Here is a 14,126-nt window from a genome sequence, read left to right on the forward strand (position 1 = left end):
ACTCTTTGGTGGTGAAAAAACTATAAAAAAGGGTGCCCAGTTGGAGCTTGACCAAAACACATATTCCCAAAATTGCACTAAGCCTACTGTACATATTTGGCAGCTAAAAGCACTGTGACAAGTTGTGGGCTAAGGGGGTGTTTGGTGGGTAGTTTAATTATATAGCAAGCCTTCCTTAGAAGTTACAGCAAATAAAAGCCTATCCTTTTTGCCTGAGCCATCAAGAAGGGAGTTATATGAGCGAGCTTCTAGGATCTACCTGCCTCTAAGTCATGGTTTGTCCTTGTTGCATCTTGCAAGTTTACGCAGTGGCCACCGTAGATGCTTGCACACGTTGTCTACTTAGCCTACACCTCGCCCTTCTAACCACATGTGGAATCCCATTGTGTAGCCAATGGACTGTTATGCCAGACTGTGTTAGACTGCCGGTATGTCTTGACAACTGAAGTAAAAAAATTAATGTTTATACAAGTATTGCATTTTTTACAAGAGAGAAAGTATATTTGTATTAGGTATATAGTTGTTGTATGCATTAGAAACTTAAGTAACGCCCAGACTCTATCCCAAACACAGTTGATCATGATTATAAATAATCTTCGAATATCCATGGCATCAGGGTTGCACAACGCATTTTGGGCTAGGTGAAAGGACGAAGTAACAGTTAAATTGGGTGGGGGATATTAGGGAAAAAAGGGGGTTGGTGCTGGAAGAGAAAAGAAATAGAAACCTGGAAGATTACAGTTTACTTAAATTGCACTTTCCACCTCGCAACAATACTCCCCAACATAGCTCAGTATGACAGAGAAATCGTTCAAATGGACTACACCAAGTTAATGAGAGAACGTGTATTTCCACGTCTGCATTCCTTTATTTACAGAAATACTATTGTCCTGTATTTTCCACCCTCACTCACCGCCTGAGGATTGACAATGACTGCTAGACCACAGCTGTGCGAGTTGGAAACTTTAAGGATTGCCTTACTTTACTTGTCTTAGGACGGTGCTCCCACATTGTTGAGAAGATGGTCCTGTCCCACACCCTCGCCTTTCCCGCCATAAATACATTACACATAGGCCAAGGGGGGAGAGATGCCCACCCCCAAGGTACGTCCCCTCAGGAAATAACATAAATGCTTATACAAATAACATAGCTCACACCCCCGAGAACCGACACGATTTTGTATTAGAGCAGAAGCCATCTTTTACTAGGCCCGAAAAACATCCCTCTGCTGCTTGCAGACTTCACCTCCCCAGAATCTCTCACCGAAAGTCCAAGCCATCACCACCCCAGACCTGCTCCGCCCGAACCGTGTTCTGTCGGAAGACCAGCCTTTTATTGTTGCAAATGTTTAGGGTCTTTTTTCACAGAATGTGCTCTCTGCAGAGCCTGAGACGGGAGCAGGCCCCAACACAAGTGCCCATCCATCTCCACTAAACTGCCTGTGCCCTCTTAACCCCCACCCCACCAGGACCGACGTTCACCAACCCGACCCCCCAATCCCTTTCATGCTGATACACATCTGACCCCTTGCCTTGACCAATCCAGGACGCCCACCACAACTCTAATGCTGCACAGCAGAATATTCTCCCCAAAGCAACATGAGGCACCAGAGAAGGTAAGCAGTAGATCAATCCCCCGGGGTGACAACTGGGAGCGGGAACCCCGGTATCAATGAAGCCCTGAATGTAGAGGTCAGAATGCCAATATATTGGTCAATTTTCACTAAATTTCCCCTATTCACGCAAGGATCTGATGTTCACCATTATTCTTGTATTAGCAGTTCCTGTTGTTTAGTTTACATAGCTAGTTATGTCTCACCTGTTCACCCTGACCTTCGCTGCGTTGATGAGCCCAGCTGACCCACGTGCCACAAGATTGACTGGAAAGAAGCGGACACTTGCATCCTCCATAAAGCAGGCCGCGCCATACGACCCCCCCCCAATCAGCACTGTGCTTTTTGACTATGTGTAGTGATGCAATCCATGACGAAATTGTCTTGTGTAATGTGCTGCCCGTGTAATTTTTGGCAGAGCACTCTCTGGCAGCAGATTTCTTTTCTGGCAATCTTTATTATATAAACCTTTGTCATCCTTGCAACTCCTCTCTGGTCTCAATCGCTGATGGGGCATGTTATCTTTACTTTTGCATTTTCATGAGGACACATATATGAGTGGGTGCCTTCATTTGGTGACCCCAATGTGTTTTCTTCGAGACCCCCGTACCTGCGGTGATATCCAGGGCCTCTCCGGAAAGGCCGCGCTCATCTACAGCTGACAAGTCCCCTAAAAAACGTGTACGCAGACGAAAAAGGTTCTTGTGGGTTTCGGCTTTGCGAATACCCCGCTGCTCGTTGGAACCGGGTGCGGCCCCAGGGAAAGGCCCAGGCGTTGTGGACAGACCGCGAATGGAGGCTCTTGGAAGAACACGGCCACGTGAGTATAAACTGAAAGGATAGACAAATAAGGGGATTCAGGGAATATAGAGCAGAGGGACTGAATAGAACACGCAGTGGATAAGTGTGAATGAATTGAGTGGTTGTTTGAAGCAAAATACTTTACTTTCTTTTTATGGCCATTAGTATTTTTTATTAGACGAATAAGGAAGAAATAAGTAGTAGTTATTGTTTTAACTTGCTATTTTAGCTTATTATTTTCAGTGATTTTTATATGTGGAGAGCGTAAGGCGAAAGGCCCCTACGGGCACTGAGGAAGGAGTTGTACACACAAAGCAAATGATATCAGGGAAGGGAATGGATACCCAGTTATCATATATTTGCAAGCACCTCCCCCTGTACAGTGAGCAAATTAAAAAGTTTCATTGTCAATGGGTGACCGAAACGAAGGTGGGAGGGACTGTTGCATGCTTGGCCGGAAGAGGGGCATTTTGATAAGGCAACATTAGAACACCTATCCACGTACCTAACAGCAAAATACAAAGGAAAGCAGCTACAAAACCGAAGGGAGGTGTTACATTTGTGGCGAATGTTCGAAGAGACCCCTCAGGAGAAAGGGTCATAACAACCAAGAGTGGCGGGGGGAAATGAGCGGGGAAAAGAGAAGGTGGAGGAGGAGCCCAAGAAAATCTAACCATTGCTCACCAAGCCAGCAGAAGGATATTCAAATCCATTTTATGTGTCGGGGGTGGGGGGGAGGGTACGCCATTAACATTGAGTATGGCCCCACCCCCACCTTACAACCCCTCCACTACCACCACCTCCCACTCAGCCATAAATACCAGAGATCTTGAGGTGGCTTTAACCTCCACTCATAGCAAATTAGCTAGATTACAAGCTATATATGAAGCAGCACGAGGATCCGGGGGAGAGTCCCAATTTACAAGAGGTACCCCTCCCACACCAGAAGATGAATGGAAATTGGGAGACTTCCTCTTTAGGATCGATAATACGCCCATACGGGCTGTTTGAGTAGAGCTAGAAGGGGACATTGATAGTGTGGGTTATTACACTGTGGCATTGGTGAGGGACGAGGAGTATTGGAGTGACTTTGACGAATTTGAAGAGGGCGCCGTAGGAGGGATACAGCAAGTACAGCAGTCCACCCCCACAGTAGAGCATATCTGGGAAGGGAAATGTGCAGGCAAAGTTGGTGAACGTCGTGGCAGCAGCACCGCCCACTGAACAGCTGGGAGAGGAAGGGGGTGTCTCTGTAGCCACACAGGTGAGGATGGCAGCGGCATGGACCGACAACGGGCAGGAGCATTAGGGAGGGAGGTGAGCAACAATATATGGGACCCTAATGGCAAGAAAGACCGACAATAGGACGAGGTGGGTTACGGGGCTAGAGGGGAGGAGCGTATGGAGTACAAGGACCTTGAGGGGTAAACTAAGGGCAATGCTGGTCCTGCGGGAGGTGGGGGCACTTTTTGCGGGAATGCCTCAGCAAGCAGGGAGGGAATTACCAGCACAACCAACCCTATTACAGCTCACCCCAGTATGGGCACCCCGACCCGGGAAGCACACACAGGGACCCCCTCCACCGCCTGGCTATAACAAACTTTGTCACCCCTCCTACACGACACAATCACCTCAAATTTGCCCCGGTCAACAGGCCCACCGAAACAATAACCCCTTCAGCACCACTCCAAATGGCGCACCCGAATCTTATCAGGGAGCATGCGTACTCGGCGAGAACATTTTTTGCGAGAACAGACACTTATCCCGACTAAAACAGCCCACAGAGAGCACTTGCGTGTCCAGTCGTGTTCAGTCCTATCCCCTACCTCGCATCCAGAAGAACCACTGGTGGGGCAGAAATGTGGAACAAACAGTTCATCTTCTTGGTGGATTTGGTGGCGGAGAAGTCATGTATACGTGAAGATGATTTTCTGTTATCTGGCCAAACTCTCGATCCGCAAGGGTTCTCTGGGGCTGTGGTTCCGGTTTCTTACACAGAAATTTTGAACGTCAAGGTAGGGGGGAAAACAGTGCGCACCCCTACTCTACTATGAAAGTTCCCCTGTCAATTTACTGAGACGAGATTTACTCCGCAAGCTAAACATGACCCTATCATTTACTGACCAGGGACTTGTTTGCTCCACTCCAGGCATGTGCTCCCTCAGAGCAATGCTGTTGATGCACACCATGGCCAATAAATTGAAGGCGAGGGGGGGTACCAGTAAATCCTGACATGTTTGTGTATGGGATTAGGGTACTGGCTAGAGCAGTAACTGAGCTCCCGAGGAAGGAATGGAGGGTGCCCTCAGACTGTGTGTTCCGCCCTGTAGCTGCCCCTGAGATGGTTGCAAGCACAATACTGTCCTTTGAACTGGAAGGGGTGCAAGTGTCGGCAAAGAGAATAGTTGCAATAGGAATGGACATGCATGGATGCGAATGGCGCACAGTGTTGTGCATTGACCCAAATAGACCATTGCGTGAGCTAACCGACGAAGAATTGTTAGCTGACGGCAACCATGATGGGGAAATTATTTTAGAAGTAAGCATCCCCTGTGAGGTGATGGTACAATACAGAAAAGTACAGAGCCCCCTCATGGCTGTCATCAGCACACCACCTTCTTTCTGTGACGCAGCTATGCAACAAGTGCCTCTCCATTTAAGGACCACCAATCCCCATGATGTGGGTTTGCTAAGAGAGGTAACCCCTGTTAAAATAACGCTAAAAGCAGGAGCTACATTGCCCAGAGTAAAGCAGTACCCTCTGTCTAGAGAGGCCGAAGATGGGATCCAAGAAACTCTAAGCACACTCTTACAGCAAGGAATAATTGTTCCCTCAATCTCACCATGTTATACGGCTGTGTACCCCATCAAGAAAGCAACAGGGGCTTGTGGCGTATGATTCAGGACCTCCGCCCACTTAACGACATTGTCCAGCAAGAGTTCCCTCTTGTTCCTAATCCTGCCTCCATCTTATGCAGCATTCTAAAGCAGGCCACCAACTTCGTTGTGGAAGAATGCGTTTTTCTCTGTGCCCCTTGACCCTGAGTCACAGTATCTCACTGCCTTCAGCCTAGGAGGGAGGGAGGTATGAACATCGTTGTTTGCCCCAAGGGTATTGCAAGAGCCCCAGCATATTCAATAGAATATTGCACGAAGATCTTGGCAATATTCTAGTCCTGAGCACCATTATTTAATATGTAGACTACATCCTAATATGCAGCAAGAATGAGGAGAGTTGTCGAAGAGATGCCATTGCCCTGCTCCAACTCCTGGCACATAAGGGGAACATGGTAGACCAGAACAAATTACAATACTGTCTTACTGAGGTCCTGTACTTAGGACACTTGATATCGAAAGATGCCAAGAGAATAATCCCTGATAGGGCAGCAACTGTACACGCCTCACCCAGACCGCACACAGTAAACGACATGCACAAGTTCCTCTGAATATGCAATTACTGTAGGGCATGGATACTAGATTATGCAACCTACACAAGACCACTATGCAAGGCCTAAAAGAAGCACAGAAAGACGAGACACTTATAAAATGGACAGCAGAAATGCAAATAGCCTTCAACAGCCTAAAAGATTTGATCTCTACGGCCCCAGTCCTAGCCACACCTGATTATGAGCGAGAATGTTATCTTTTTTCAGACTCCGATGGTACTCTAATGACAGTAGTGTTGACCCAGAAGAGCTCCATGGGTCACAAACCTCTGGTTTATTACAGTGGTACACTTGATTCAATGATGCAAGGCCACTTTGTTTGCGAACAAGCTATCGTAGCTGCTGCCTTTGCAATTGAAAAAGGTTTGACAATTGTCATGGTATATGTCACCCTGTATGTGGAGCACTCTTTGCAATACTTGAAAGGTCAAAATCCACCCTCGCCACACAAAGGGCGTCAGCGTACAAAATAATACTCTCAAGCCCCAATAGCCATGTAGTGAGATGTAAATCCGTAAACCCAACCACGTTTCTCGCAGAGCCATGCACCGTCCAAGATTTGTAGGAACATGATTGTGCTACATACGAGGGAGAAGGGGATGACATTCCAAAAGCAAGGGAAAATTAATTACAGGACGGAGAAGTGTTCTTTGTTGATGGCTTAGCATCCATCAACCAAGAAACAGGAAAATAACATGTAGGGGCAGTAGAAGTGCGGTTGGAAGACAGAGTATTTTAACTAGCATCTCGCTAGTTAAAAAATGCCTGCCCATGTACTACTCCACCCACGCTGCAGAGCTAGTGGCATTGATGGAGGCCCTGCACACAGCAAAAGAATGTGCAGCGACGATATACTCTGACTCAGCATACGTAACCACAACGGCACATGCTGGCCGCTACCGTTGGCGAAGAAGAGAGTTCAGAAGGGCTGATGAGTCCCCAGTACAGCATGCAGAGCTATTGAATAAATTGAAGCACTTGCATAACCCTCTGTAGTAGCCATAGTGAAATGCCAGGCACACACACATAACATGGACAAAATATCTTTGGGAAATGCAGACGAGGATGCGGCAGCAAAGGAAGCAGCATATCTTCCCATACACACAAGTGCAGAATGCATTCTAATGAGCAAAACAGGAGAGCCAAAAACAGAAGGGTACAATGCACTCCCCATTATACAAATAATAGAGCTGCAAAAGAGAGCCCTGCCAGAAGAACAAAACATATGGACCAAACGGGGATGTACTCAGTCGACCACAGATTTATTGTGGAGACAGGACACAACAGGAAAGGTTGTCATGCCCGTAGAACCTATTATATGTGGCCTTCAAAGAATTACACTTCCCCGCCCATAGCTCAAAACAGCACATAGCAGCTGATCTCCGGCAAGATTGGTTCATCCCAAAACTCCAAGAGTATGTAAGTAAAATGGTGGTTGAGTGTGCAACATGCCAAGTGTTCTATTCTGGGATGACTTTAAGAACCCTGCGAGGAACACTGCCCCGCCCCATAGGTCCCTTCTGTGAGTTGCATATTGATTTTGCAGACATGGGGGAGAAGTGCAATGGAGCACGATATTTGATTATGTTGGTATGTCCTTTCGATGGGTGGAAACCCTGTGCGTACCTGGACGCAAAGTGCGCAAATAAGTTTCTCGTTAGAGAAGTATTCCCCCCGATGGGGAATATGTGATGTCATACGATCAGACAATGGAACTCATTTTGTCAATTATGTATTCAAAGAAGTGACATTGCTGCTAGGAATAAAACACAAAATGTGCTCGATTTACCACCTGCAAGTAAACAGGGTTGTAGAGGAAATAAACTGCCTCCATAAAAGCAGGTTATCAAAACTGTGGCACTCCTTGAAGAAACATTGGGTGTACTGACTGCCCTAAGCTCTTTTCCAGCTGCGCACTCAGCCTAGCAAGGGCCACCACCTGCCCCCCACAAAATAGTTACTGGTCGACACATGCAAACGCCCTTGTCACCAGTAAGAAGGGCACACACAGAACAGCCACTGTGTTGGGAGAGGAATTGAAGAAATACCTTACACAACTCACAAAAGCAGTGAGATGCATTGCCGAACAGATTGCACCTGCATTCACCACAGAAAATGAAACGGTCACAACGACTGCAGCCCAAGACAGCCCCGCACAGCCTCTAATGCTAGGGGAGTTAGTATACATGCAGAGCTTTGTGCGAAAATTGAACTCTCCAAGATTCCATGGGCCATATGAAGTAATCTCCTGCACCCCTCTCGCTGTAAAAGTGAGGGGGCTGCGGTACAGGATCCATCTCTCAGATGCCAGGAAAGCACACAATAGTGCAGAACCGGAGAACCAAGATAACACTCAACCAAACGCTGCAGTGCCTTAAAGGGGGGGCGCAGAAAACAATGAAACAATTGAAACTAAAAGAATATATCTACGTAATGTAAATATAAAGTAAACCGTGATGATTCTCTTTTTTTCTCTCTCACTCTCTCTCATATCCCGTCTGAAACTTTATTAATGCCTGTCCCATTTTATCAGTTCCTATAGGTGCAACGATGCTGGAGTTGACACCACTTAATGTTAATGTTCAGTTAGATAGCAGTAGGAATAAATTGAGCGCAACTCTAGCTTATAGTTATGACTGTGGTCTTCACTTTGTTGCAATACTCTTTACAATAACAATGTGTATTTTGGGGATTTACTGGGGTGCTACTTTTATCTGGGGGAGATATAAAAGAAGGGGTTGAAATGGAAGGGAGGCAGCAATGTGTCTTTAAATCTAACAAGTCTGCATAGGAATGTGACCAGAGTAACCCCAGAAATTGCATTATTTGTTGAGAATGGAACTAAAAGCATATCTCGTGCAATGAATGTTACACTGCCACCCCCCACTCCCTTTACAATTCCACGAGATACCTCGCGACCTAACATAGTTTCCACCTCAGGACTTGATGAAATATCTGATAAGGTACACACCCCAGAACCCAAAATGATATTGAGCTCCTCCTCCGCTATCGCGTATCAGCTAACAAATGTAAACACTGATGCGAATGTAAATACTGATATGTTCCTAGTGTACAATATGCAACCTTCAAGGTCAGCCGCTACTAAGATTGCATGTAATTGCTCCCAATCCACGCTGTGCAGTAGCCGAATGACTCATTTGTTACCTGCAAACATACAAAGATCACTGTGCAATAATGATAGACTGTGCAAAAGTTTAACAGGGAAGAAGCAATCTCTTTTGCGTAATAGCAGGAAGAAAAGGACAGACACGCCAATACAAATACGATGTCTACCATGGTTTGGGGCTAGATAAAGAAGAAGACCTTCGCCATCCTGGACAGTCCAACAGTTGGTATTCAGATACGAGTGCCACAGGAAGGCGAACAACCAATGGAAGTTACTATGTGTGTTCTTTAATACTGCAGGCGTCTGGGGCGCCCAAGATTTTAGTGCATAAAGAAGCACCCTTAGTAGAGTCACAATGTCTCATCCACCTCACACTATGTAGGAAAAATCAGGCACACACAGTAAAAATGAAGCTCCTCCCGCCAGATGAGAGCATTCGCAAACAAGGGATCGAAAGGCTCTTAATGTTTTAAAGAACCATTCCTGGCCATTGAGGGCCCAAGCTTCGCAGAAAACAAATGGCAAGACTCAACCTTCATGTGCAAGGCTGAGGGACTGTGTGGCCTCTCAGATGATAGGCTGGATTGGATGGAAGAGACATGCGTGCAAATATGGACAGAGCATATCGCAAGGTTGACATGGGTCACAGTCCTTGGAAAAACTGATCAAGGTCTAGCAAGAAGAGAATTACGAACTGTTTTTCTATGGGGAAGGAAAAGTGTCCATGGGTTCTAACATACGTTGCAACAGAACCATTCATTATCCCTGATCTTAGGAAAGGCACTGCTGCACTAATGAACTATTACTGGGTGTGTGGCAAAAAGGCATACTTGCCCCTCCCATTATCCTGGAGGGGCTGTTGTGCGCTTACAACACTATATTCCTTGCTGCTGGTGATACCTGAAGAGCATCTAAAGGGGGTAGTGGTACCTCCAAGTCAGAAAGTGGCACCTCAGCCAAAAGAAGCGCCATCCCCATCTTTCGCAAACTACCCGGAGGTGATCAATGTGATAGTCTGTTCCGAAGGAAGCACGCCTCGAACTACCTGTCTTGAATCCTCTGACCTACTCGCACAGATCCCTGAAGAATACACACTTTTATAACTCAGCAGAGACACTTTTTGCATTGCTCGTGCCCAGCGTCCAAGCGAGAGCAAAATGCAAAATGGTTGCAAATCCTCAGGTGGGAGCTCATCCAGCTGGCAAATGACACACAGGAGGGGTTCAACATCATCAAGGCGGAACTAAGATTGCCTCATTGCTATGGAAGGTGGTGTTTGCAAAAAGATTGGGATTTCCTGTTGCACATTTGTAACTTCTTCAGACACTGACAATGGGACACTATCACGTGATTGCGGCAGTACACAAACATGGAGTGAAAATGAAGAAGGAAGGGCGCATGCAGGAAAATGACTGGTTCAACATGGCATTTGGCTGGGTACCCGCATGTCTCGGAACTGCAATGAAAATGTTGATTCATATTATTGTGTTCTCCTGCTGATCTTCTGTGTGTGCCAGTTGGGCAGTGCGATGATGATGGTGACTATTGGTAATAGAAATAACAATAACGGGGTGCCTCATAATACTAGGGAAATACAGATACAAACTGGTGAGAGTTATGAGCCCAAATATCGTATGGTGGCAATATACCATACCGGGGATGAGGTAGACAAGTACTATTATACCACTATTAAACAGCCCCAAGATCTTGAAAATTACAGGGAAGTGTGGGTCGATCTAGACGGGGGTGGGGGATTTATTTATATGGCCTGTACCCCCAGAAGAATATGCACAACGTGTGGAGAGTCTAAGAAGTGTGTGCAGAGCGTGGATGCCCATAAAAGGAAGTCCCACATGGGAGGAAGCCGAAAGAAGGCCTAATGTACAAAAAAATACTGGGGGAAGGAATTAGTTACTTTAGGAGTAACGAAAGGGGGGAATGTTGGGAAGGAGATGTCCTATCCCACTCCCTTGCCTTTCCCGCTGTAAATACATTATGCATTGGCCAAAGGGGTGGGGATACCCACCCCCAAGGTACGTTCCCTCAGGACATAACGTAAAGGGTTATACGAATAACATAGCTCACCCCCCCCCCGATGAACAGACCCCATTTTGTATGAGAGCAGACGCCATCTTCAACTAAGCCCGAAAAACCCTCCCTCTGCTTCTCGCAGCCCTCCCCTCCCCTGCATCTCTCACAGAAAGCCCAAGCCATCGCCACCCTAGACCTGCTGCGCACGAGCCTTGTTCTCACGGTAGTCCAGCCATTTATTATTGCAAATGTTTAGTGTCTTTTTTACAGAATGTGCTCTGTGCAGCGTGTGAGACTGGAGCAGGCCCCAGCACAAGTGACCATCCGTCTCCACTAAACTGCCTGTGCACTCTAAACCCCCACCCCACCAGGCCCGATGTTCACCAAACCCGACCGCCCAATCCCTTTCATGCTGGTACACATCTGACCCTTTGCCTTGACCAATCCAGGACACCCACCACAACTCTATAATCCCGCACAGTAGTATATTCTCCCCAAAGCAACACATGTCTGTTCGTATCATAAGACACCAGGGAAGGTAAGCAGTAGATCAAATCCCCAAGGGGAGACACGTGGGAGTGGGAACCCCCGTATCAATGAAGCCCTGAATGTCGAGGTCAGAATGACAATAGATTAGTCACATTTCACTAAATTCCCCTATTCATGCAAAGATCTGATGTTCGCCATTATTCTTGTATTATCAGTTCTGTTGTTTGGCTTTGATGGTTATGTATTGCCTGTTCACCCTGACCTTCACCGCAGAGATGAGCCCAGCTGACCCACGTGCCCCAAGATTGACTTGGAAGCAGCGGCTAATTAGAGCCTGTCATCTCCTATGGAGCAGGCTGCGTCATATGGCCCCTCCAATCAGCACTGTGCTTTTTGACTATATGTAGTGATTTAATCCATGATGAAATTCTTTTATAATGTGCTGCCCGTGTAATTTTTGGCAGGGCGCTGGCGGCAGCAGAGTTCTTTGCTGGCGTTCTTTATTATATACACTTTTGTCATCCTTGCAACTCATCTCTTGGTCTCATTCCCTGATGGGGCGTGTTCTCTTTACTTTTGCATTTTCATGAGGACACTTGTATGAGTGGGTGCCTTCAAAATCTTGAACACATGGCTCAGAAAATCTTCTCAATAATGACCTTCTGCTCTAAGCCCCCTTCTAAGCTAACTGTCCCCAATGTTATGCTGTTTGAGACTTTATGGTGTGGGAGTGAAGACTGCATAGAGGGAGCAAGGTGGTCTATTTAAGAACTACTTTTTCACCAATAAGTAGACTGTCTTGCACATCATATCAACTGCATTGCTGCACGTTAAGCATGTGACGTAATAATGAGGTAAGTCCTTGTACCCACTCTGCTGATTTCAATTAGCTGTACAGAGATCGGTGTAGAGGGCGATTGGCACACCCACGGCTAGATACTAGAAGGCCATTTACAGGCACCATTCATCAACATGTAGAAGCAGTAAGTATCTGTGGGATGGAATTTGAATATTAAAAAATGCCTGTTCTTTAACTCTTGGAGTGAGTGTAAGCAGAACATTTTTTTGTTCATGGCATTCACTTGACCATCCGCACACATTTTTTGTACGTGTTCTGGCCATAGTGCACATGCCTACTGGGATAACCTGCTCTCTAAAATCAGCTATGCGCAATGCACATAACAATCCATATCAATAGAGCAAGATGCTGCCTGGATCCGACCAATTGTGTGAACTGTTTAAAATGACATGATCTACATAAAAAGAAAGATGCTTCCCTTTAACAATAATCCACTTGTTTCTCTTTAGAGTTCCAGTTGTGTGAACTCTATTTTCATAATTTAAAAGATAAAATCTGCTTGAACATGTTTTTTTAGAAATGTTACAATTTCATTTTACAGAATGACATATGTTTACGGAGGTCTTGTATGGACTTTGGATGTGATACATACAGTATAGTTATGCCGCATTCTCTTCTTAATTTTTCAGTCGCTCGCTGCAGGCCTTACATCCAGTCAGCCAGTGGAGAAGCTTCGTGCTCTGCCTTTGTGGCTATCCCTACAGTACCTTGGCCATGATGGGATTATTGAAAGAATAAAACATGCCTCTCAGCTGGTATGTAGCATTTATTATTTTATGCATGTTTTTATTATTGTCAGACAGTATATTATAACATGTTGTTATTGCTCATAACATGATCTCTACCCGAATGCCCTCACTTACTTTGGATTGCTTTGCAAAAGTTGGTAAAAGATGTGACCACATTATTCACAAATTAAATCGGTGTTGAAGGAGGAGGTAAAATTCCATTAAATTCAGTAGTTTTTCTCCTGAAGTGACTACACAATCCCAAATGAATTATTTTCTTTCCACAAGTGTTGCAGTGACTGGACCGTGTTTTACAAATGTAAATAAAACTGAGCAAGATCTGTCCATTTGGACAAAAGTACTAACATTTCTCAATTTCCCTTCAAAGCTGTAACTGTAAATACTGTTTGCCAATTGCCTGATGCACCGGTTGATTACACCAACTGGTCCCAGACCAGTCGAAAGAAAATGTTACAGTGAAGTAATTGCCTCGTACTAAGCAATAGCAAGACCTCCCCTGATTCTGGAAGCTTTTTTTAACCAATATAAAAGAACTAGATTTCGAATGAATTGTCCTCCAACGTATTCCTCATCTTTAGATATCCTCCCTTGCAGCTTTAGCTGCTTTGGAAAAAACCTTTCGGCAGAGGGCGATGTGCGTTCGTACGCTTGACTCGATGTCCCTCGAGGGCCGTAGTCTTGAGGTAAACGCCATTGTGGGTATATATACCGTGCGCAGTGCCCGTTAGTTTCAGTTCCCTTTTTCTGCGATAGTTTACGCTATGAAGATTATGGCACGCTTTCGGTTTCCTCAGAAACTGCAACTTTGAGAAAAGGACCTCATCATCGGCTTCATTGACCCCGAAGACCGGGCTTAAAAAGTGTCATGACTGCGGCGCCATGATGGCCATTACAGACCCCCAGAGGGGTCTGTCTGTGGTGCCTTGGTGTCGAGCAAAGAACGGCAGACTGTGGATCTTGCCAGTCCATGACCAGCATTGAAGGAGCGTAAGGAGGAGTTGGCTAAGGGTAG

At 45.9% G+C, this 14,126-nt stretch overlaps 1 protein-coding gene across 1 annotated transcript in view; it reads left to right on the plus strand.

Moving 5' to 3' along the window:
• Positions 1-14,126, plus strand: part of PDXDC1 (pyridoxal dependent decarboxylase domain containing 1) — a 1,210,974-nt gene that overhangs the window by 543,333 nt on the left and 653,515 nt on the right. Inside the window, exon 12 of the mRNA XM_069647127.1 lies at positions 12,995-13,120. Coding sequence (XP_069503228.1) covers positions 12,995-13,120 — 126 coding nt within the window. The remainder of the gene's footprint in view (positions 1-12,994; positions 13,121-14,126) is intronic.

This window comes from Ambystoma mexicanum, chromosome 2q (genome assembly GCF_040938575.1).
Source record: "Ambystoma mexicanum isolate Mex_15411 chromosome 2q, UKY_AmexF1_1, whole genome shotgun sequence".
Lineage (NCBI taxonomy): Eukaryota > Metazoa > Chordata > Amphibia > Caudata > Ambystomatidae > Ambystoma > Ambystoma mexicanum.